Raw genomic sequence first — 26,945 nt, forward strand, 5'->3', positions numbered from 1 at the left:
CCTCGGCCATTTAAGCACGAGGGCAGAGCGTTATATAAACGAGAATGTGTCTTATTATTTGATTACAAGGTAGAGTAGAAGTAGGGAAAAGGAAAGAAAGCAAACGAGGAAAAAAAATAAAGCAAAACTTATCTGCAAACAACGTCGATTGTTCCGCACCAGCGAAAACAATGTACTGGATTTACTGCCGGCACCAGCAGAATGGCAGCTAACGAACGAACAAAGGATGACCTTCAATCACTGAAATTTACACAACGAACACCACTGTGAAATATAACGATCCGTTCCGTTCAAAGGTTGGGAGACGTATGGAAGAATGTACTTGTCAATTGTTCATCTCAAAAATGATAAATTTTATGAAACAATTGACAAACTTTTCTAAAATTTATTTTATGTCTGATGGACCAGCAGCACAATACAAAAATAAGGAAAACGTCACAAGCTTGTGTAGATTCCAGTCAAAGTATGGATTAAGCGCAGAATTGCTTTTTTGCAACATCCTATGGAAAAGGACCCTGTGATGCTATTGGTGGCACTCTCAAGCGAATGCAAAAAGTCTTGCTCGCGACTATGGAGATACCAACTCCCCGAGAGTTATATAACTGGGTAATTGAGCAAAGTAATAAAAATATCACAAAATTAAATTTCTACTACACTGGACAGTACAACAAAATGTCAGAAGAATTCGAAGAACTGTATAATAGCGCTAAAAAAATATCTGGCATACAGAAATTCCACAGTTTTGTGTCTATTCCTGATGGCAAAGCAGAGGCGAAAAGGTATTCCAATTCAGAAGATGAACCAAAAATATTTTCCTTGTATAGAAATAATACAAAAGAGCATGCATGAAGATATTTTTAAGACAAATGTTGAATACAAAAATAAATAAATAATTATGTAAAATTTATTACATAATGTTGTGATGGTTACTTCTTTCCCTGATCCTTCTTCAGAACTAAACAAGAAAATAAAAAAGTAATAATAGAATATTTGTTTCATGACATAAACTCTTTTCAATGGGATTCTTGATCAATAAAAATATACTCAGTTGATAAATTAGATAATATCTTCCCACAAAATGAGTTTTATGGGATGCTGAGATGATTATGACTTTCATTGGTTTAGTTTTCGATAAAAATATATTGAAAAAAATAATCAGTTTAGACAAGGAAAAGTTTTTTTAAATAACTTTTTTTCCTAGAAAGTGCCCAACTTGAATTTTTGACGGTAGGTAGAAAACATAATTACCTACCTTAGAACAAAATTTCATCCATATCAAAGATGGTTTTTTGTAAATCGACTTTATATTTTTAAAATCCAATCAAGGAATAATTTTTTCAATATTTTTATTTTAAAATTCGACTAATTTTGTGAAAATCAATCCGAAAACATTTTGTTGTAGGATTTGTTATTTTTAGACTATAGCCATTTGAAAAAAATGGTAATTTTAACCCTTTTCGAAAGACAGTCTAGATCATTTTTGAAAAAGCAAAGTATGCAAAGTGGCTTTTTGTGACAAAGTTCCCTTGTACAAAAAGTTTCGTTTACATCTGAGAGGGTGTTGCCAACATTGGTTCGAGTTGGCGCGAAATAATTAAATAATTAATTGTTAGTATATTCATTGACGTATTATACATCATCGAAAAAAAAAAATTGATCCCTTGTGAAGGCAAGGTAAAATCCTAGCGTCAAAAGGCAAGCCGGGCCTCTAAGGCCTGGTAAAAATTAATCCCCTCTTACAGTGAAGGTATATAAAATCCAAAGAATTTTGATCACTTTTATTTATAATTACAAGTCTGCCGTCTGTTTGAATCAGTTTTCTATTTGAATTAATTGATAATTTAGACTGAACTGACAAAAAATCACAAATAAGGGAAAAATGAAACAACTGCGAATTGTTTCAGAATTCTCTGAAAAATTAAAAATTGAGGTCTTCGTTGGCTGTCACCTACTATTTTATATACTGATTGAAGTCAAATTCTCGCAAAAATATGAATGGCTTAAGAATACTAACTGTAGGTATTATAAGGTTTCGCAAAAAGATTGAAATTGGAGTTAAGAGAAAAACGCTAATAAATATGAAAAGTAAACTACTATTTGTCGAGTGTTTTGATCCATATTTTTAACCAAAACTAAAAACGATGAACTGGTCCTTGAGAAACGTCTGCTTGCCCTATCATGTGGTAAAAACAAGACTTTTCAGTGAAATGACTAGAAATATCTTCCTCCTAGTATGTAGCAAAGTTCCGTAACTTTGTCAAACGTCAATATTTCGTGAAGAAAAAATTTGACAGCTTCATATGCTGATATATTGACATTTCATGACACAAACTTGACACAAACCTAATTGGTAGCTTACTTTAAAACTATGCAATAGAGCGTTATGCAAAAAAGTTTTTTTTGACATAGTCAAAAAAAATCATTTGTTGCTAAATGTTTTACAAAAATTTCCTCAGAAACATATTTTATTAATGAGCTTATGTTTGAACCAATCACTTGTCACAACAATAAAACTTGACAAGCATGCGTGAACTGCGTTTTTTGTTTGTTCTTTGTTTCTTTAACAATATCTTCAAAAACTGAAATGTTTTCATCAAAACTGATTTTTGCATGAAAATATGCGATTTAAGATAAGCATTTGAATCACAGTACACACAGTTCATGTCGAAATGCACAGTGGGTCTGATAGGTCATCCTTGCCCTTTTATGTATCTAAAAAAATATATAAACCTGTGAAACACCCCATATGTGATATTTGCATATTATCCTATTTTTTCAGCGTATTTTTGTGTCAATTAATGAAATTTCCATTGACAAGCCCTTATTGTATACACAGCTCTTTATAACTTAAAACTCGTTAGCTGCCGGGCCTCGGAGACCCGCTTGCCTTCTTAAGGGTTAAATTTTAAACAAAATACAGGCAAGATGGATGGTTCGCGCATATTTGCACAAGACTTTCTCTAACACAGACCTTATGCTGGTGCTTATGAGCGTCATGCTAAGAACATGTTTGACTCTTCGCTTCATTTTCGTGTCTGCTCTATTGGAAGCACTAGCAATATTTTTGCTGCTTCTGGTAAGATTTCGCAGTTCGAAACTCCCAGAAGGATTGCACAACACATAAGGAAAAACACGGTTTGGAGTCCGAATACAGCTGATAGTGTGTTTTGGTCCGTAACGTCGCTTTTCTGTGCCAAAAGATCCAGAATCCATAACTTAGAGGGAGCGATATGCGGGCGAGTGTTTGTTGCAAGAGGAATGAGGTAAAGGCTCGAAAGGAATGCCACATGTAAACCATGTTTTTTTTCAGAACAAGCGAATGTTTCCGTTGGAATTAATAACATGCTAATTTTATAGCAAGTCTACTGGCAGCACTGATTACATTCAGTTTAACCTTCTCCACCGTAAGTGTTGAGAACTGTCAAGGTCCTTAAAGGGGAGGGTCTTTTTCTTTTGAACGAAAATAAGGCAAAGTTAGTTAATTTTTTGTGGAATAATTAAAAGTCGTAAGAAATTTCGGTTTTGATGCGTAAAGACATTTATTATTCAAAACTTCTTAAAATTCAGTATCAGGGTGAAATTCAAAATGGCCATTGCCATCTGCCTCTGCGTGCGAGACAAGGTTCAACAACTTCGACCATACAGCCTCTTGTAGTAAACTAAAATCAATAATCATGGTAATTTCTTACAGGTAATAAAATTACGTACAACTTGAACCTAATTGGAATGAATTTTAACGATTTGTTGATTGCGTAAAACAATTAAGTTATGGTCCACTTTATTGATTTAAAAAAAGTTCAACAATTTAAAATAAATAATTGCTGATACTAGTTCAGATATAAGTCGTACAGACTCTCGCTACCTTCAAGAAATTATAATGATTATTGATTGAGACGAGCGTGCTAGTTTTGGGACCATGTTTCGCGTGCAGAGGCCTGCGGCAATCGCCAATTTGAAGCCACCATTTTGAGTTTTGTCCTAATAGATTGATTTTTATGAAGCCTTGAATAATAAACGTATTTAACCATCAAAACCGGAAGTTCTTATGCCTTTTAATTATTTCACAAAAAATAACAAACTTTGCCTTAATTTCATCGAGAAGAAAAGAACTTCTCCTTAAAAGACTATTACAAAATTTGTAAAAAACTATGAATAGCTTGATAAATATTTAAAAGATTCTAAAGGAACTTGAATATTTTTTTAAAAGACCACTAAAAAACTTAAGGTAGTACTGAAATGTTTTTCGACGACTCTTTGGACAGTTTAGGAAGATGCTAGTACGACTTTCAAAGAACTCTGTGAAAAATACGAATACTCGCTTAAGACTCCTAAAACTCTCAAAAAATGTCAAGGGACATAAAAAACAGAAGGGAACTCATACATAACTCTCATGGGTCCAGTAATAAACTTTTAAATTAATTATTAGTAAAAAACTCCTAATGGAATCCGGAACACCCCTGAATAATTTTCAAAAGACTTTCAAATAATTTATGACAGACTCCTAAGAAACACAAGAGTTCTGATATTCGATCATATCTCGTTCATCGTCAAGTTGCTGTTTGTATTAGCACTGCTCAGTCTGATTGCTTTTCGAACAGCTCTGGTGTTCCTCAAGGTAGTACACTCGGACCGCTGCTATTATCGCTGTTTATTAACGACGTTGCTGGTATTTTAAATCCTGGTGGAAAACTATTTTTCGCTGACGACGTTAAACTATATTACGTAATTCGTGATCAGTCCGACTGCCTGGTATTGCAAGCCGTTCTTGATACTCTTAACATTCCCAATTGCAGTGTCATCAGCTTTCATCGCACTAGGAACACCATCCCTTTTGATTATAATATTTCTGGAAACCAGCTACAACGTGTTGACTACATCAAAGACCTTGGAGTAATAGTGGATTATAAGCTAACTTACCATCGTCACTTCTCTGCTACAATCGACAAGGCCAATCGACAACTGGGATTCATGTTTAAGATATCCAACGAATTTCGTGATCCTAAAGCTCTTTACTGTTCATTAGTGCGTTCGATGCTAGAATTGGGCAATGTCGTTTGAAGTCCTTACCATGCTGTTTGGATCAATAGGATCGAAGGCGTTCAGAGACGATTTATCAGGTACGCTCTGCGTTTCTTGCCATGGAGTGATCCGCAGGATCTGCCGCCATATGAAGATCGCTGTTGTTTGTTAGGCTTGCAAACCCTTGCTGAAAGGAGAATGACATCGCATGCAGTCTTTGTGGCCAAAATGCTGCTGAATGAATACGATGTTCCTGACCTACTAGCACAAATGCATTTCTATGCGCCATCTCGTACTCTTCGCCAAAGTGTTATGCTTGCTCCTGAAATGAGACCAACTGATTATGCTGCCACCAGTCCTGTCATCGCAATGGTTCGGAGATTCTACGAGTTCTCCGAATTATTTGATTTTAACCTCACCGCATCTGGATTTAGAAGACGAATTGAATCACACTAGTTTTAGGAAATTTCATTAAGACATTAAATGTTAGATGAATAAAATTTTTACAAATACAAATACCAAAAAATACAAAATAATCCTGAAGTACAATTATAACACTTCAAAAATCATTTCCAAACCCTTAAACTGCTCTTAAAATCCCCCTAAAATTTGAATGTGAAAGAACTCAATGAAGACTGATAACGAATTGAATAAAACTATCAAGATATTCTGAAAAACTCCAAAAATTGCTTTGGAGTTTTTTAGACTTTTGAAAGTTTTTTTTCCTAATTTATCTGTTTATTTGACACACTTTTGAATGTCTTCTTGATGACTCATAAACTCTCGGATAGTATTAAAATACAAAAAACTTCAGGAGACTCAAAATATCTATATATGTATTAAAAGACTTTGGAGATTTTTCATAGATTCTTAAACGTCTGCTATAATAATCTTTAAAAACTGAAGGCTTCTAAAGGCCTTTCAAAAGACTTTTGAAACAATCTTGCGAAACATTAGAGATTCCAAAATACTTCTAATATGATTTCAACGATTGTTAATGAACTCTTGCAGTTTCTTAAAATAATTTTAAACGCACTGAGTAACTTATTAAAGGTGCTTTTAAATCATACATATCACATAACATAACACGATATAGTTTTCTCGAAAACCATATTAAACATACCATTATTTTAGAAATGACTTCAAACTTAAATGACTGGAATGATGAAAGTAACAGTTTTCCGCCGTTTCTCAGTGTCTAGAAAAATTGTTACGATCCCTCTTTCTTATCTACAAAATGCCCAAACGACGCTTCATGCAATAGAATATAAACAGAATAAGCGTTATTACATTACACTGGCTCTCCTTAGCTACTTTGAAAAAAAAAACATATTTGAAGTGTATAAACAAGCCATTAGTAGTCAACCAACCGGAAATTACCACCGCGGGCAGGATTTATCTTCAGCTCGGAAGGGCGAAAAGTGATGTACAACTCTTTAACCCTAGATTAAATGCAAACGATAAGCAGAACATAAAATCTCAAACAGATACGAATCACACATTTCACCTCCAGGCGTTAATTCTGTCTCCCCATCTGACGGCCCGTGTGTTTGCGAACAGTTAACAACCACTTCATCTCGTTTTCCCTATCAAACCATATTGCCTAAGGGGTGGCAAACTTGTATCTGTCGGCGGGGATAGCACTAGCACTTCCACCCACTAAATGTGAGCCCATAAATAACTGCTCTATATAACTACCACCAACTATGTTTTCACCAACTCCCCGATGGTACTAAATTTGATGCTATTTATCTTTTTCTTCCTTCCGATTCCTTCGATATTTGCTTGCTACCAGATAATTCGAGAGAGACTGCCAGACTATCCCCATCGGAACGGGCTGACCTGGAATCAGTCGCCGGGAGCCCTGCTGACGCTTCCAACATTCTCCGACACGGCGCACCGGTTTCCATTTTTGCTGGACTCCGTGGGCTACCGGCCCGGACCGAACTATACGGCCGTCATCTTCGTCCAGATCGGCGCTCAGCTGACACCAAATACCGCACTGTACAAGCTAGTCAAATCCATCACCAAAAGCCAATTTGTAGATAAGGTAAGAACACGAATACAAATTGAATTCCGATTCAGATTTTTCACTAATCAATTTGATTGTTTCAGATTTTAATTCTATGGGCCTGTGACCGATCAGCGCCGACTCGCAAACGGTGGCCTCCGACGGGGCACATTCCGCTGCACGTGATAAGCGGATCGTCCAGTGAAGACCGGCCCAGCATATCCCAAAGATTTTTCCCCCACGAGCAGATCGAAACGGACGCCGTACTGTCGCTGGATGAGGATGCCATCCTTAACACCGACGAGCTGGACTTTGCCTACCAGGTGTGGCAAGATTTCCCCGACCGCATCGTTGGCTATCCGGCGCGAGCTCACTTCTGGGATGATTCCAAAGTAGGTCACAGTATTACAGCTCTCTGCAATTATACTAATTTTTCTTTCTGTCATAGAACGCCTGGGGTTATACGTCCAAATGGACCAACTACTACTCGATCGTACTGACGGGGGCAGCTTTCTACCACCGCTATTACAACTATCTTTACACCAACTGGCTGTCCTATCTGCTGCTGAAGACGGTCCAGCAGTCCTCGAACTGCGAGGACATCCTGATGAATCTGCTGGTGTCGCACGTTACACGGAAACCACCAATTAAAGTGACTCAGCGGAAGGGTTACAAGGACCGGGAGAGTGGGAGGTGAGTTTCTATAGACCAGCCGCAGAGCGGCCGGAACGGAAATAGATGGCAAGCAAAAGTTGCACTAGTTAAACTAATACACGTCCCAACCGGTCGCTATTTACTTAACGATGTTCTCTGCCGACCGAGACTGGCCGGCCCCGGGTCGGACCGGTACGAAGAGATAATACCGAAACGAGTGAAAATGTGATTCTGGAGCTCAGCTGGATGTAATTTGCACCCACATTTTGCTAGTTTAGATCCCGATCTTCGTCGCTTTTCATTGAGCGTCAAGTGGACGTGACTTCGATAGTAATGATACTCGTTGCTGGTTTCCAACCAGTCCAGTTACAAATTGCTAGCTCAGAATCAGGGGGAGAAGGCGGATTCTTGAAAAAGCAAAGTTGAAAACATATAATGTGAGACTTATTGGCTCTACGGAATTGACTTTTAACCAAAACAAAATTTCCTGCTGCCCTTTGCTGGGTGGGTGGTGTTGGCGGTCGCTTTGTTTTATTGAGTGAATCTCAGATTTCATTGCAGCTAGCTTCCATTAGATACTGACCATTACAACAACTCGATTCCAGCAATCTCTTCAACTGATTGCTGGCATTTGTTCGACGATTTGAGGAAGGGAAGCGTTCCATTTTTTCTACTGAATGATGGGATGTTTCTTTTCTTTCGTATTACATACCTGCATGGGTTATCGATATACTGTGCTATGTGGACTGTCTCAGAAAGTAATAACATACATCACTGCCCATTAAAGCCAAAGAGTCCCTTATAGAAAAACAGCAAGCCGACAATATGCTGTTCAAGATTTACAGTTTTATTGAACCTTATGGATGGGACAACCATGTTTTGGTATTTTTCTTGGTATTTTCTAAACAAACCTGGTAGTTTAATTTGTTCATTGTGAATCAAAGGTAATTCAGAATACCGTAAAACGGGGTATATTTGATCACCGGGGTAAGAGTGATCATGTGAGACTTTTTTCAGTAACGTGCGATAAAATGATTCCCTCTAACAAAATCATCGAAACAAATTCAAATTGAAAATTATACAACTCTTATGCATCATTTCAATCTGTTTGAACAATACCTTGTATATTAATGAAATCTGTCAACTTCAAATAAACTGATAATTTTTTTTAGAAACCGTAGATATTTTTGTCCAACAATTCATTTAACAAATCCGAGATTTTTGTTGTTATCTATTTCATTTCGAATATTTTCCTAAAAAGGTTCGATAAACGCCAATTGTATCCTTCTAGGCAATTTCTTTCTCATTCGAGACGTCACACTATCGGGTCATGAAATTGTCTGCAGATATGCAATTTACATTTGGAATTCCACGAAGATCCGTCCGAAAATCTTTAAAATCGTGACCGACCATCTTAGATTCCAATGAAACTTTACACGTTTCACCGTCATGCAAGACTAAATATTTTCCACAGGTAATAAGATTATTTTGACTGAAGAGCAACTTTTCAAAAGGGCGTAAAGGTTTCTACGTGTATGAATTTCAAAAATTTTTTGTTCGATTACTGTATTTTATACAGCAAAACTATCTGAGAACGAGTTACAGGGAATGAATACTTCTGTCTGAAAAAAATATACACTGAAAAAAATGTTGTGTAATTTTTCAAAAAAACAAAAAATTATGATAAAAATTTAAATTGCGAAAAAAACCCATTTTTTTAAATTTTTTATATTTTGTTACCAAAAACCTAAAGAGAATAGAAACATTTTGAATGTGATTGCATGATGGAGAAAAAATCGGTAAAAAAGTTTTCCTAACAATAACTTCGTACATGTTTTTAAATTTCATACTAATAGACATACAAAATTGTAATTCTATTACAGAATATAATTCTAAGCACCATTTAAAATCAAAATGCATTTAACATCTTCCAAAATGCGATAGTTTTCGAGATATTTGAAATTTTGCTCCTTCAAAAACAATTAATTCGTGTAATTATGCTCTTTTTAAAAGTTATTCGCGTTACCCCATCAAAAAATGTCAAAAATTTAATGTTTATCGTTTTAAAGACGTAAAAGCAACTTTTTTAGTGTATTTGGATCCTGGAGAAGCTTTCAATAAAAAAGTTTTCCTAGCAACAACTTTTGACATTTTTTTATAATTCTTACTATTTGCAGTCAAAAATACAATTTTCTTTTTGAATATGATTCTAAACGCCATTTTAAATCGAAATGCTCTTAACAAAAATTTTCTAAAATGTAGTAGTTCTCGAGATATTTTAACTTTTGTTTTAACAACACAATTATTTTGTTTTATTACGACCTTTTCATAAGTTAGTCGCGTTTCTCCATCAACAATAATAGGTTTTTCAAAAGGCCCGTAAACTTTCCTGCAACTTTCTCTTTGACATCAAGGGGATATTGTGAAACATTTTAAAGTTACATGAAAGCAACCAACATACGATTCAGCTAGTTTAAATCAACAGACTATGGTTGAAATATATTTTGGTTGCTTTCATGTAACTTTCAAATGGTTTACAATATCGCCTTGATGTCAAAGAGAAAGTTGCACGAAAGTTTACGGGCCTTTTGAAAAACCTATTATTGTTGATGGAGAAACGCGACTAACTTATGAGAAGGTCGTAACAAAACAAAATAATTGTGTTGTTAAAACAAAAGTTAAAATATCTCGAGAACTACTACATTTTAGAAAATTTTTGTTAAGAGCATTTCGATTTAAAATGGCGCTAAGAATCATATTCAAAAAGAAAATTGTATTTTTGACTGCAAATAGTAAGAATTAGAAAAAAATGTCAAAAGTTGTTGTTAGGAAAACTTTTTTATTGAAAGCTTCTCCATGATCCAAATACACTAAAAAGGTTTCTTTTACGTCTTCAAAACGATAAACATTAAATTTTTGACATTTTTTGATGGGGTAACGCGAATAACTTTTAAAAAGAGCATAATTACACGAATTAATTGTTTTTGAAGTAGCAAAATTTCAAATATCTCGAAAACTATCGCATTTTGGAAGATTTTTGTTAAATGCATTTTGATTTTAAATGGTGTTTAGAATTATATTCTGTAATAAAATTACAATTTTGTATATCAATTAGTATGAAATTTAAAAACATGTACGAAGTTATTGTTAGAAAAACTTTTTTACCGATTTTTTCTCCATCATGCAATTACAATCAAAATGTTTTTTTTTCTCTTTAGGTTTTTGGCAACAAAATATAAAAAATTTAAAAAAATGGGTTTTTTCGCAATTTTAATTTTTATCATAATTTTTTTTTGAAAAATGACAAAACATTTTTTTCAGTGTATATTTTTTCGGACAGAAGTATTCATTCCCTGTAACTTGTTCTCAGCTAGTTTTGCTGTATAAAATACAGTAATCGAACAAAAAAATTTTGACATTCATACACGTAGAAACGTTTACGCCCTTTTGAAAAATTACTCTTGTATCAAAATATTCCAATTGCCAGAGAATATCATGGAGATTCATACAGCGAACACACCTGTAAAGTTTCGTTCGAATCGACGATGGTCATATTTTGCGGTCGGCCGGTTTCTCATGGAATCCCTCAACATTTCAAGCGTTATTTCTCATTTCGATAGACATACTTTGTTGATCAATGTTACCCTAAAAGCAACGAATGAAAATTTATAACAAAGTAATTTTATTTTTATAGTAAAACACAATAAAATACCCAACTATTTGAACATTTTCAATCTATGATTACTAGTGTTTGTTTTAAAAATGCAAACAGTTACATCTACTTGAAGTGAAGATAGTTATTCGAAAATCGTTGGAAAAAGTGATCAATGTTCCCCCGTTTTACGGTACAATCCAACAGATAGCTCCTTTAATGGGCAGATCAGTTGAGCGATAAAACAAATATATTATTCATTCCAATGTTTATTCATGTGGTTACTCTATGTTTTATGAAAGGATATTGATAGACGATATTCATATGCCAATTATCGAACATCACTTATGATGCCTTCTTTTTGCACATAACTGCCTCAAGTGGAATTCACATAAATACGTCCGTCCAATCTTTTTTACACATGTTATACTAGCACTTGTATCACTTCTTTGATCGTGTTTTCCAAAACCTATGCCTTCATCATTTTTTTTTTGGTTTAGGAACCGGCGTTCAGTTTGTATTTAACAAAAAACTCCGGTATGTTCTCTTCTTCCGACGTTTCAGTCCACATTGAACTTTTCTCAAGGAATCGAAATTTTGGTGTCCTCTTGTCGGTTAGTTCTTGCTAAAAGCATAGCTGTCAAGTTTTGCCTATGTTTCTGGTTTCGGTTCACATACGAGCATACTGAATAACAGCGATTCTACATCTGTTATGAAACATCAACATTTGCTACAAATGCCATAAATTTCGTGAATGACGATCTAGCTATGATATTGTTAAGAGATATCAATAAAGATTTAATTCAATTTCCAAATTCTGCTAGATTTGTTAATTCTTAGTTTAATTGCGATCTTTGATGCGCACTAAGATTGGACAGAAAATGCGCAAAATTCGCAAACGAAAAAAGCAGTTTTTTCCACACCGTGTGTCAGATCTTCATAAAAATCAATCAGCGTATGTAGAATGTTGTTACAGTACTGCTGATTGATTTTTATGAAGATCTGACTTACGGTGTGGAAAAAAAACTGCTTTTTTCGTTTGCGAATTTTACCCTTTCTCTGTCCAACCTTAATTTTTGCGATGTTCAGCACAGTGTCTTGGTTTTATCCAAAGACTATGTTTTAAATATAAAGACACGCGGAGAGAAAAACAGAAAATTTGGCTGCACGGTTTACCAAGTTATTTTGTCTGCTAATTTTGGCAACCAAGGAGTTTTGGGTAAACAGCGAGTGACTTGTAGTTTTAATGAATGCTTGACGAATTCCTTTTTCGAAATATTTCACAAAATACTCCATTATGCAACCTGGAAACGCATTTATTTACGTTAGTGAACCTGTGTTCATGTTTTTGTTACACTAGAGAGGATATATCGAGAATGTAGCTGATGAGTAATAGCAACATTGCCGCAGATTTGGCTACTTTGCTGATGCCATTCAAAATTAAAATTTATGAAGAATGTCACGATATTAGGAGAAACGTCCCTTCTGACATTTTCAGCATGGATGTTTTCGTCATCGACAATGAAATGGTTCGTTTAGCTATCCAGAAGACAAAAGCGTCCTTCGATCCCGGTCCGAGTATTCCCAAGTAACAATTTAAGTTCTATAGCATGCTACAAGTGCAATCTAAGTTTTATGAGTGGCTACAAAACCTCGATAAAACATAAATTGTTACTAGGGATTATGCCTGCAGCTGTATTGAAAAAATGCTCGGACATCTTGGCTACACCGCAACTTTTCAATATGTCGCTTCAGCAGCAAACGTTTCCAGTGCACTGGCGACAAGCGTAACGTTGAAAATTACCGTGGAATTACTTCGCTTGGAGTTGAATCAAAACTGATTGAGTCACTGGTTAACGAAACACTATTTGTTTCCTGCCGACGCTATATTACCTGTCAGCATGGTTTCTATCAAGACCGTTCGGTGGAAACCAATCTAGTGAGCTTTACGTCATTTTGTATGGATAATATGTGCAAAAAACTTCAAGTGGATGCGATATATACAGATTTGAAATCCGCCTTTGACAAAGTGAATCACGATATCCTGATTGCCAAACTGAAAAAAAAACTTGGTTGCACGATTAGGTTTTGTGAGTGGCTTCGATCGTATCTCGTCCATCGTCAAGTTGCTGATTGTATTGGCACTGCTCAGTCTGGTTGCTTTTCGAACAGCTCTGGAGTTCCTCAAGGTAGTATACTCGGACCGCTGCTATTTTCGCTGTTTATGACGGTGGTGGTATTTTAAATCCTGGTGGCAAACTATTTCTCGCTGACGATGTTAAACTATATTACGTAATTCGTGATCAGTCCGACTGCCTGGTACTGCAAGCCGATCTGGATACTCTTAACGACTGGTGTGTGCGGAATGGTTTTGTGCATTCCCAAATGCAGTGTCATCAGCTTTCATCGCACTGGGAAAACCATCCCTTTTGATTATAATATTTCTGGAAATCAGCTACATCGTGTTGACTACATCAAAGACCATGGAGTTATACTGGATTATAAGCTAACTTACCATCGTCACTTCTCTGCTACAATCGACAAGGCCAATCGACAAGTGGGATTCATGTTTAAGATATCCAATGAATTTCGTGATCCTTTGTGTTTTAAAGCTCTTTACTGTTCATTTGTGCGTTCGATGCTAGAATTTGGCAATGTCGTTTGGAGTCCTTACCATGCTGTTTGGATCAATAGGATCGAAGGCGTTCAGAGACTGTTTGTCAGGTACGCTCTGCGTTTCTTGCCATGAAGTGATCCGCATGACCTGCCGCCGTATGAAGACCGCTGTCGTTTGTTAGGCTTGCACACCCTTGCTGAAAGGAGAACGGCATCACATGCAGTCTTTGTGGCCAAAATACTGCTGGATGAATACGATGTACCTAACCTACTAGCACAAATGAATTTCTATGCGCCATCTCGTACTCTTCGCCAGAGTTATGCTTATTCCTGAAATGAGACCAACTGATTATGCTGCCAACAGTTCTGTCATCGCAATGGTTCGGAGGTTTAACGAGTTCTCCGAATTATTTGATTTTAACCTCACCGCATCTGGATTTAGAAGACGAATCACACTAGTTTTAGGAAATTTCATTGAGACATTAAATGTTAGATGAATAAAATTTTAACAAATGCAAACAATAAAACTAGTCGATAGGTTTATAATGTTTAGGCTTTGCATCTACCAGCTATATAAAACGACAACCCTTCCAGCATTAAAACAAAAATTCAACCCTGCGAAAGGCATTATACTAAACGTTATACTCTAGGGACACATGTTTCAAACATCCAGTATTGCGTTCGATGCGCTAGGAGATACCATGTAAACAAAATGGCAGCGAACGCCTAATCTGGCACCCAACTATTATACTAAAATAGTTTTGGACGCAAAGGGACAGGGATTTAATGCACCTCAGAGCAAATAAAGAGAAGAATAAAAAACGCTCTTTGAACTTTTCATGCGAACCACCGCTCTTCTCTTTCAAAATAAACCTCTTCACTCCGAGGTGTGTTGCTCCCATACGTGTATTCTACTCCATGGCTGGACACCTCAAAGAGTAAAAATAAAGAGGCTCTTTAGTGTGAATCTTGGTCCCAAGCGCACGGAAGCAGAGAAGGCAACCAAAAAAAAACATTTTAAAAACGTTCTTCCGATCAATCTTTATCTGAATTGTAGTTTGATTCGGCTTCCTACCTGCTTGCCAGTGAGGGGAGGCACAAAAAAGTGTCTTTTCAAAGTGACTCTTAGAACGAAATTGTGCAGCTCTTGGTGCACAGATCTTTATCTTTTTCGTTTTCAAGTTTCTCTTTGTGCGGTCGTTCTGCACATCGCAGTGTTTTTGTGCTGCTCTATTTTTTATCGGTGTATTTTGCTCTGTATGGCACATTGTGTGAGCAAATAACAAACCTGCCAAGGGAGGATAATGGCATATCTTTTGTACAAAAAGCTGGTAACCTTCAAAATGTACCACAACTGCGTCCAATTGAGGATTTATGGGCTAAATTGAAGCGGAGAGTATATGCCAATAATTTTCGACCTAAAAATATCAAACATCTGATAATCAAAATTCAAAAGAAAAAAATAAAGAAAATGCCAACATCAACTTTTTCGACTGCTTTGCAAAAAGTTCCTGCAAACTGTCGCAAAGCTTTTCAAATAGGCTAAAAATTTTCTCTACCTTAAGTTATAAGCTGACAAATGTTTTCATATAGAGACAACATTTAATAAAGATGTTTCTACAAAAAATGCCTTTTGAATTAAATTGTCCAAATTTTATTTCGAATACGTTAGATGACACTGTGTTTGGTCGACTAAAACTCAGAGACTTACTAAAAGCTCCTCATCCAATGCGGTAAAAAACTTTAGGCTAATCCCCGACTACACACGGGGAACGTGCTGTTTGAGTGGGATCGGATTCCTGATACTGCAGAATAGCATCACGGAACCATTTCTACTCAATGCTACCTGCTATGCTGTGTGAATCAAAATATATGGAGAGAAACACGATGTCAGGTTTCCATCACTATAGGTGTTGGTGTAAATGTCCCAGTACGATCGAAAAATGGAAGATGGTTTGAGTAGACCCAAAAAAGTTATTGGCTCTTCTGCCTGGTAGGCAAAGGGCAGGAAATTAGACTAATGAGGTGTGCGCCGCGCCGCCGATTTTAGGTAAAAATAGTCATTTGACTCTTTTTCTGAAATCGGCGGCGCGGCGCACACCTCTAGTAAAAATATTTTCATGCATGCTCCATAATGTGTAACCTTAAACGAATAGGACTACTGCCAATAATTTCAGGAATACTTCATCTAGTTTCTATATGTTTAATCTGATTTTCTCAACACTGAGGCCATTTTGCGTCAGCAACAATAAGACTTCGTTAACAGATGGACAAACAGTGCTATTTTCAAATACTTTCACAAAAATATCAGACTTTTTAATCAACATGTATCTGTTTAAGTTTGAAAACAATAGTTTTAGCCATTTTTCGTATGAATTTCAATTTTAAGTATTTTTAGCTTTCTTCTTTAGGGTTGAAAGCTAATATGTATTCTTTTTCTAGAAATATACACGAAATAAACCACAACAATGTCTGAGATTCATTTTACAAGATTCATTTACAACTATTCTGACATTACAGTATGACATTTTAATATGTATCAATAGGACAATAAAAATAAACTTAAAAAATATATGTTTTGTTTTCGATCCAAACATGATAATACCACGAAACGCATGTATTTCAGAACTTAGACTACGAGACTTACAAGAGTTACTTTGGTTCATTCAGTGTTGTTCTCAACCTTTCCATAAGGGAAATATATACTAGAGACCCCATTGTTTTTCAAACGAACTTTCAGTCAATAGGAGGTATTGATAAATGCGCAAAGTATGTTGTTTTTAGTACACCCAAATGTTACCGTATCTGAAGAATCGCGCTGAATCAGTGTAACTGGCGATTCGTTACAGTGGGGTCTCTAGTTATTATTTTCTTTGTGACCTCTTGCTGTTCCTGATATTATGAAACTGGAAAAAGTGTATTTCTAACTTATATGAAAGCCACATTTTCTCTTTCATTCAAAATTCCATTTCGTTTACAGATGGCAATATTGATCATTGCAGCCTTTGAAATCAAGCTATAGTATATTACAACCTAAGTGCGTGAGTCGCCTTGAGGTTCATTCATTTTCGATGCTCGCGTGTTTTTCTGCAGCAATAGAACTAACGATTTTTTGAAACTTATTATGCGAGTTTCGGCAAAGCAGTCAATAAAACAGCAAAAACGATTTGTTGTTTCAATGTCCGACAGTTTCGGTGAATGTATTTCACCTTTTTCAAGGATTCTGTAATTTTTAGTATTTCCGTTACAAATATGTCCGTTTGTCTGTGAATGAATACTTACAGAAACTATACGTTTTGTTGTTGTGTATGTTTGTATGTCCAACATTGGTTGTCTATAGTGTGTAATTTGTAATGGCGTCCGATAGTGACTATTTTTAGGAATAACGATTTTATAAAAATTATTGGCTGTACATCTGTTTGCTTACTTACATCATGTGTAACAATATTTATGCGACTCACTGTTAACAGAATGAAAAAGCTTGCTCGCTATAATTCTACAAAGCTTGATTTTCTGTGCACTAGTTAGAGCGAATATTTTTTGGTTTGTGTCTCTCCTTTTCCGTCTACTATTTTTGACATGTTCATTTATGTATGTGTGTGAGTGTGTGGTGTCATAGTCGTATTTTGACAGTTATTGTCGTATATGCTACGTTTGTTTTGGTTTTTGAGAGAATGTATAATTCCAGCATAGATTGTGTTTAAGCCTTCAGTGTCTGTACGTCTGTTGATACTATTTTCATTGGTGATGAACACACACATACATAAATGAACATGTCAAAAATAGTAGACGGAAAAGGAGAGACACAAACCAAAAAATATTCGCTCTAACTAGTGCACAGAAAATCAAGCTTTGTAGAATTATAGCGAGCAAGCTTTTTCATTCTGTTAACAGTGAGTCGCATAAATATTGTTACACATGATGTAAGTAAGCAAACAGATGTACAGCCAATAATTTTTATAAAATCGTTATTCCTAAAAATAGTCACTATCGGACGCCATTACAAATTACACACTATAGACAACCAATGTTGGACATACAAACATACACAACAACAAAACGTATAGTTTCTGTAAGTATTCATTCACAGACAAACGGACATATTTGTAACGGAAATACTAAAAATTACAGAATCCTTGAAAAAGGTGAAATTCATTCACCGAAACTGTCGGACATTGAAACAACAAATCGTTTTTGCTGTTTTATTGACTGCTTTGCCGAAACTCGCATAATAAGTATATACCCACAGTCGTTAAACATTCACCTAGATTTTTTGAAATATTGTCCTGATTTTTATTATATATTCCGACTGACATTTTGTGCATTCGTTTTTTGTGACCGGTTCGGGGAGGACAGGACTAAGATAGCGTCCATCCGACACTAGCTTAGTCCTGTCACTAAGTTAGTGTCGGATTCTGATGAGAGGAACTCGAAACGCCTGTTCAATAACTAGTTCTACAATCAGATTTAGGATACAAGTAGAGTCGATTGGTGTAGACTATTTCAATCACACTTTCACAAAGGTATTTTCAATTTTTTTTTGGGTTTTGCGCTTTTATGGCGTCCTATTTTTTTTTTGTTTGTAGGGCGTAATGTAGTAGAAAAATAAAATCATTGTTTCTGTACCAGTCTAAGACAGCATAGTGAAAGATGCCAAATCCAGCCAGGAAAGTATCGAGTCTTCGTGAGACCTCCAGAAATCAGAAGCAACTTTTAGAGGTTTCCATATAGATTTGTCCATTTACGATCCGTGGCCAATGACTGAATATTTGCCACATCCGCTAATCGCTTTCCATACAAGGATGTCGCAGCGAATTTCGACACCATTTTCTTCCACTTTCTGTACGGCTTAATAAAAGAAGTAAAAGAAGTAAAATTTCTGACATTTAAAAAGAAGTAAAATTTCTGATATTTACTATTCTGTGGTACCTACTGTTAGTGTTAATCACGTTACTAAAAGATCCCACCTTAAACACCAGCCTAGTATATATATTACTAGTAAACAACGACAGCAATTATATGGCTGATTTCCTGACGTGTCTTCATTAGAGTGACAGAAAAAAATGACCCCCATCGGCCCACCACTGAGTCGATTCCTAGTCCCACCAGGAGTACTTGCTCCAAATTTGAGCCAAATCAAACAAGTCTAGCTACCGGACCAACGTGCTTGAAGTTTGTATGGGATTTTTCGACAATTTACATGGAGAAAACCCACTTTCGCACATCTTCCCCGCTAGGTGGCACTGTATACATCAGATTATTACCAAAAGTGAAACTTAAGAAGATAATTCTATTATCTACAACTTTGTTGAAGACTGCAAAGCGATCTGACTCGAACAAGAAAAGTTATTAAACTTTTAACGAAGTGATGTCTGAGTCAGTTTTGCATGGGGCCTATCAGTGCATGGTAGTGAATCAGTACTAGGTTCTAACAAATTAAACATTTTTGTGAAATAATGGTTAGATTTAGCTCAATAGTATGTTCGGAAGAATTGTAGTACATAATACGAGTTATGTTTTGGTTAGAAAATTTTAGTTCCACCTGTGACCGCATAGATGCCGCCAACACTAACTTTTCAACGGAGAGAGATAGAAATTAGGTGTCTTCTACAAAGTTGTAAAACAAGCCTTTTGCAGTAATTCTTCCAAACATCTCGATATTTTATCTCTCTCCGTTGAAAAGTTAGTGTTGGCGCCATCTATGCGGTCACAGGTGGAACTAAAATTTTCTAACCAAAACATGATTCGTATAATGTACTGCAATTCTTCCGAATATGCTATTCAGCTAAATCTAACCATTATTTCACAAAAATGTTTAATTTGTTAGAACCTAGTACTGATTCACTACCATGTACTGCTAGGCCCCATGCAAAACTGACTCAGACATCACTTCGCTAAAAGTTTAATAACTTCTTTCAACAAAGCCGGATTGACTAGCAGTCTTCGACAAAGTTGTAGACAATTAAATTATCTTTCTTATTTTCACTTACAGTGATGCATACAGTGCCACCTAGCGGTGAAAATGCGAGCTAGTGGGTTTTCTCCATGTAAATTGTCGAAAAATCCCATACAAACTTTAGGCACGTTGGTCCGGCAGCTAGACTTGTCCGATTTGCTTCAAATTTGGAGCAAGTACTCCTGGTGGGACTAGGAATTGACTCAGTGGTGGGCCGAGTGAGTTTTCAAAAATTCTTTATTTTTCTGGGCACTCTAGTCTTCATGCCATGAAAGCAATACAGTTAATCCCAAAAAGAAACTGCATGTCAAAAATAAAAATCCATGAAATGCAACCTTTTTATATTTTTACTGGTATTTAAAGACCTCGACAATACGGAAAAAAGATTATAACATGCGTTATGTAGGGTGACCATATCAAGCCAGTAAAAAAACAAAGATAGTTCAAAGAGGACTACATCCCTCCATTACCTCTTAATCGATTGTGCCTTCTCCTCAGATTTTCAGCAGTTAAGAAGTTCTAAGAACTGGAAGATAGAGCTTTGGCAGGAAAACATTTCTGGGGTCTGGCAGGCCAAAAAGTCTTTAATGAGAATTTGATCACCGAGCTCTTTTTTGGATTTACACACACGCAGTTCTTTCTTCATAGCGAAGGCTACAAAATGTTACTGGGAAAATCGGCTATCTTGAATTTAGCAGATGATGAGACAAAATATTTTAAAATTATCTGTGCAAGACCGGCGAGGAGTTAACAACAATAAACACACGTCATTTAAGTAAAGCAGAAACATAAACGGTCCCAAGTAGCTTCCCTACACTATTCCTGATTTAAAAATGAGTACCTGGCAATCTCCAAAGACAATTACTATATCTTGAACTGGGAGTTAGGATCGAAATAGCTGCAAAAACGTTGACTACAAATTTCTCGATTTTTTTATTGTTATGTGATAAACAGCAGATAGCTTGGTGTAAATAATATCAGTTTGAGCGCGACCTTGCATGCTTCTTATTATGCAGGATGCAGGTTCGTCGCTGTTCAGCGTACAGTGGCACGGGTGACAAAACCCCAAAAATTTATGTTTTGTAATTCTTTTGTAGATATTTATTTTATTTTTCTCTCACTTTGAATAAAAGTATCTCAAAATTTTACGACAATCGGATGAAAAATAAAGTGGTAAAAATAAAAAATTAAAGATTTTTTTTTTTACATACTTTAGATCTCTAATATAAGAAAAATATGCTCAAGAAAGGATTTACTCGAATTCAACTTGGCTCGTCTGCTAGAGCCCATCAAACTACCCACTATCAATTTTCATATGAATCTGATAAAATCGGGTCAAAAAGCTGATAAAATTGGGGGATGATAAAACCGGGCCTTCACAGTATACGAAAATGAGTATCTTTTGAGATATAGATTTTAGAATGATTTTAATTCATCCTGGGGGGAGGCACCCAAAAACCTAGGGGCCCCTTTCCCTGACCCTCTCAATTCAGTGCTGATATCTTTCATCAAGTTTTACCAAACAAAACGTGCAGCACCCCCACATCAACAGCCAGCCCAATCAGCGAGAAAGGTAATACAAATACAAGTTACACTCAGGTTTCGCAAGTGCAAGAGACAAGGAATAACATCTGATCCCGAAGGCAAAGACAACGTTAAGGGAGGGGTAAGGGCTTCGGCGTGAAAAAACCCCTTTTCGCGATTTTTTTTGGGTGAAGAGAATTGGTCAAAACTTTCTTACATGATAATGTATTATTTATGAGTAACTTTATGAGTAAAAAACCCCTTTTATGAGCAAAAAAACCTTCTTGAAAAATTATCTCGAACACTCAACGTAGAGGTTAGGTATTTTATACATAACACATGTATGCAAAGTTTGAAATAAATCGGTTAGGTAGTTTTTGAATGGCAGTTAACACCGCAAATCGTGTTTTTCCAGAGAAGTTCTACAAAAATCTTTGACACTGAGTCGCTTGTCGATGTATTTTTGCATAGAAAAATTACAGAATGTTATTGAAATGATACATTATAATATACAAAAGTTTTGATCGATTCGCTTCACCCAAATTTCCAAAGAAATCGTGAAAAAACGTGTTTTTTTCTCACTGAAACCTATAGAATATATCTTTCTTAATGATGATGTTATTGACGTGAACGTCAAAAAATGATAAGGTACAAATCGCCAAGATGCAATGGGCTTACAAACAAATATTTTTACACTGCAAAATAAAGTCTCCACGCGAAATAGCACGTTGCGTGCACGATATCCAACGGCGACTGAGTAATATTCGTGTTATTTATTTTATTTTCAACATATTGTTAAGCGGGTCTTCTACTCGCGAGCCCAAAATTGATGGGATTTTTTGAAACCATGAGAGTTAATACGCATTTAAAATATCCTCTGCTCGTATATTCCATTCAAATCAAAGTCTGTTGGTGTTGAAGCTAAATTTTTCTGACAATAGTGCGAAACGGATTGCTCTCAAGCAGGAATTTTCAAACAAACTGTATTTTAATAAGATTGAAGGCTTTTTCACTATCAACATGAACGTGGCTCATTTTGATGGTGAAAAATGTCTGTTCTGAAATTTTGTTCACAGGAATTGTAACAAGCAATTAAAAATATTGCCAAGTTCCCCCAGAAGAATCGAATCTATAATCTCTGTATTTTAACTGTTTCTCATCCGCAGATCGCCGTGGAATGATCCAGATCACTTCATTCAACGACAAAGTTGTCTGAATACGTTTGCGGCTGTGTTTGGGTAAGTTTAACTTCATTTCATCCGTTTAACAGCCCTATTTTAAACCTATTTAGTTTCATGCTAGAGTCGTGAACTATTTATGCAATGAATATTTTTCACTCTCAATTTGTTAACCCTTCGGAAGTCGCGCTTATGGCCCACGAACGAGCAGCCGCTGGTACCCTTAAACGATTTTGCTATATTTTCAGAGCAGCGTGCACGCAGTGTACTAGCGCGACTGCCGGAAGGTTAAGGGTCATACAATTTCAGGTCAATATATGATTAGATTACACGTTTGTTTTTCATATCGGAATAATGGACGTCCCGGTAGATTCGGGTCCCTTGTGTTAGCATTTACTGATTGCTACTACTACATTTTGCTACTGCAATTGTCATTGAGCAAGACACTTTTAAAGTTTTAAATTCTACTTACATATTGTCACGACCATTCCTAAATCTAAGCTATAACCATTAACCAATCACAAAATAACACGGACATCTGTTTCCTCTTTCAGCTACATGCCGCTGTTACGTTCCAATCTCCGACTGGATCCGGTACTGTACCGTGATTCGGTATCCAACCTGAGGAAAAAGTACCGCCAAATCGAACTGGTCGGCAGCTAGCGGTTCTTGTACGTTTACTAAGTTCTCGTATGTTTCAACCTGATTCATCGTTCGGTTCTCGAAACCTTTCCACTCGCTCTCCGAAGCTATCACCGGGTGGTACCAACTAGATCACATCTCATTGTAGAACAAGAACAAACTAAGTTAGTGAAATGTTCGTAGTCGAGCAATCTCGATGAATGGTGGGTGAGTCCCAGCAGAGTGATTTGTAAAATCCAAACCGAAACAAAAACTGACGCCCTGAGGGCTCTGTCCAGCAGAGCGCCGGGAAAAATTGACTAGGAAAAAGAAAGTGTAGTATTTTGTAATTAATTTTATTTTATAAATTTTTATAAGTTTTTAGAGCTGTAGGCCTACAAAAAGCAATTTTTACGTTACTGAACTGAAGGACGATTAGAAGATTCAAACCACATGATCACTCATACTGTACAGAATAATTCAGCTAAACACTGAGGAGATAATTGGTTGTTATACGTAGATAAATGCTGACGGAATGCCATAAAGGTCGTGTGAAAATTTCGCTTTCGAAATATTTTCTTGTTGTTGTAAATAGCACCCGGTAGGCCAAAAGTAAGAAAATCGAGCATCCTAAGAATCTTAACTAAAATAGATACGCAGTCATAAACATACTCAATACAAGGCAGTACCGGAAGCGCTATCGTTTTATCTTCTATAGGATGATAAGTAGGACAAATTATATCAAACAACACGATCGCCAGTCATGACTGCAACGGCATACATATATCGGTTTAGATAGGATGGAGCAATCGTGAAGGACGAGTTCTGAAGTAAGAGCAAAAAGTTACTACAGTATATTTGTTATGTAAGTGTAAGCTAAGCAAAATATTGATTGAGATTTTATACACGAAACGAAAAAAAAAGCACGGCAATAGAAAACGAGGTAGGCTAACGAAAAGTGCATTTGATTCGACCTAAAAAAACTGAAGTTGTGTTTTAAGGGTTAAAAAATCGGTTTTGCGTCACAATAGTATGGACATTTTTTAATTTGTTTTATTGAATCGACTGATTGAGCTTGTACTTGCAGTTAAAACTAGGATCAAATGATGACCATGCTTCCTGTATTATCCCCACTTTCTTACTTGGGATTTTTGGAAGGCCAATTTATTTGTTGACACAAAAGTTTTTTTTTACTAGATTAGGATCCAAATCTGGTGCTGGCACTTCAAATCGATTTTATGAACGTCGAACCTCTACCGTGCGAGCGATATACTACGGATTATTATTTTGTAAGCATTCTGGATTTTTAAGCAGTGCTTCTCGCAAGATCCGAAATATCCGTAATTCACAAAATTAGACTGACTCCGTATATAAAATCAGCCTTAGATCATATTTCCACCTCTCTATTGGATTGTTTTGAGGTTTATCATCATTTTCCATGAAAAATTTTCCGAGACCGTTTTTTATAGTGAGGTTTTTTTTTACAATGGAGAAGACCTTTACGTCCTAGCCCAGTACACGTGCTATTGGTAGGGTCCAATCTACCACACGGGGTGCACTGGGGGCGTGTCGGGCTCGAATGGTGACGCTGCCATTAATACCGACTAAACTCCATTGGGCTTCGCCATCATTCCTCCCAGGAACTTGACTTTAGTGCTCACTTTTTTCGTTCCTTGCGAGGCTGACTTGTGTGCTCACCTTACTCATTCCTTACTAGGCTTACTTTTGTTCTCGCCCCACTCATACCATGTGAGGCTGACTTGGGTGCTCACCCTATCACCTGATTCACTCTGAGTGAGGTTTAAAAAGCTTCAAAAGCCTGGTCTGTTGTGTTGTGTTGCACTGTTTGGGACTCACAACTCACTTTCGTGTCTAACCACTTAAAACAGTCCTTACTCTTATTCGGCCTTCTTCCCCACGGAGCTTCAGCAAGGTATTACTTCGTGAGGGGGGGCTCATTGTGCTTTCGTCGCACCTCTTTCTTCTGCTGTATCTCGGAGTCTCACTTGATTCACGAAATGATTCGGTCTTCGAATTTTGATTTAACTCTCGACTCTTCTCTTACTTCCATCTCTGTTATGTCACCATTTAACTCTCGTCCCAGTGAGCTGTTTAGATGCTGATTCCATGAGCCATTTAGATCCCGTTTCCGTGAGTCATTCAGCTTCCGGTCTTATCCCGATCTACTCGGATAGTCTCCGACGGTAAACTCACCCTACTTCCCAAAGGAGGAATTTCTCCCGACACCACTACCCGCTTTCTTGAGCCATTCAGCTCTCAGCTTTATCGAGATGGCCTCGGATATTATCCGGCGGTGAATTACCCTGCTCCGACTGACAGTTCCTCGGCATCGGAATGTCTCTCGGTACCGGTGTTTGTTTCGTGAGCCAATTAGCTCCTATTTTTATCACGATATAGTCGGATAGTCCACGGCAGCAAATCTACCCTACTGTGAATTCCCCGGCGGTAGATTTTCCCCGAAACCGATGTTCGTTTCCGTGAGCCAATTAGCTCCCCGCTTCGTCCCGATCTACTCGATCTAGTCCCCGGCGATGCACCTAGCCTGCCAGGCACGTAGCCAGAGGGGGGGCTAGGGGGCTAAAGCCCCCCCCGAAACTTTTCAAAAATAAATTTAAGAAGCAATATGTTTTTCGGTAACTCGTAAAAAAATTGTATCTTGTTTGGTTTCAACAAATTAATGGGAGAATGGTGAGGAAGATTGCTATTTCGAGCCACCGAAGACATCGGTCACGATATCTACTCAGTATGCCGAGTCTGATAACACACTTCCTTTCATATTGTGTGACTCGTCGGAAGAACAAAAGAAACTGTTACTTTAATTCTTTTTTTTTATAATTGATAAATTTATTTAGGCCCAAATGCGGTAGCTCGACGAGGCCGATTGTTTGTTTTTTTACAATGAATAAAAAAACAGCTACATTAAATTTTTGGTCTCGTTCAGGCGCAGCTTTCTGCTGCGTGTTGAGATCCTTTTTCTAGGTGGCGAAATATTGCCAATGTTGTCCACTGCAAGTTGAGGTTTATTTCGTTTGTCTTCTTTCGCGTTATCGTTCACGTCCATGTCCTCATCCGTACTACTTTCCTGCTGCTCGCAGTCGGATGTTCCAGTTTGCGTTTTACTCTTAAGGGTCGTTTTATTATGTTCGTTATCGGCATTCGTTTCGTTGTTGTTGTTGCTGGTTGTTGGTTTTGCAGCTGTTAGTGGTTTAGCGTAAGATGGTTCTGGGCTGATTTCAGTTGGATTGGTTAAGTTTTCCTTAACAGTTTCTACGCAAGGTTTTCCGAGGTGCAGCTTCTTCGTGCAGAACTGGCACGTAGGAATTTGCCCTGGGTACGTGACTAGCGATGTTTGATGAATGAGAACATCGTCACTTCCTAACGCTGTGACGGTTATGTATGAGGGAATTGGCTTGGTCACACGCATTCTCACCACACGAACACCGTTAGGGATGCCCGGGAAAAAATTCTTCCAAGTCTCATGTGTAACGGAGTCTACTTCCCCGTATTTTTGCAAGCATTTTTTAATCGCGTCGTCAGGGGTACGCGTAGCCAAATCATGGACACGAACTTCTACAGCGCCGTTCTCGATGTATACGGGAATGCTATATTTAACATTGCCGCATTCGGCGGTGTGCTGCATGTTGTTTCGCGAGGCGAATGACTCAGCTTGGTTAATGTTATTGAACGAAATCA

The 26,945-nt window shown here is 36.9% G+C and overlaps 1 protein-coding gene across 1 annotated transcript in view; it reads left to right on the forward strand.

Annotated features, from left to right (window-relative positions):
* LOC131688487 (exostosin-1) overlaps nt 1-25,867 on the forward strand; it is a 501,100-nt gene extending 475,233 nt beyond the window's left edge. Inside the window, exons 6-10 of the mRNA XM_058972773.1 lie at nt 6,815-7,069; nt 7,135-7,422; nt 7,479-7,723; nt 22,599-22,670; nt 23,165-25,867. Of these exons, the coding sequence (XP_058828756.1) occupies nt 6,815-7,069; nt 7,135-7,422; nt 7,479-7,723; nt 22,599-22,670; nt 23,165-23,273 (969 nt within the window). The 3' untranslated portion in view covers nt 23,274-25,867. The remainder of the gene's footprint in view (nt 1-6,814; nt 7,070-7,134; nt 7,423-7,478; nt 7,724-22,598; nt 22,671-23,164) is intronic.
* Nucleotides 25,868-26,945: the final 1,078 nt, after the last annotated feature.

The sequence above is a fragment of the Topomyia yanbarensis genome, chromosome 3 (assembly GCF_030247195.1).
Source record: "Topomyia yanbarensis strain Yona2022 chromosome 3, ASM3024719v1, whole genome shotgun sequence".
NCBI lineage: Eukaryota > Metazoa > Arthropoda > Insecta > Diptera > Culicidae > Topomyia > Topomyia yanbarensis.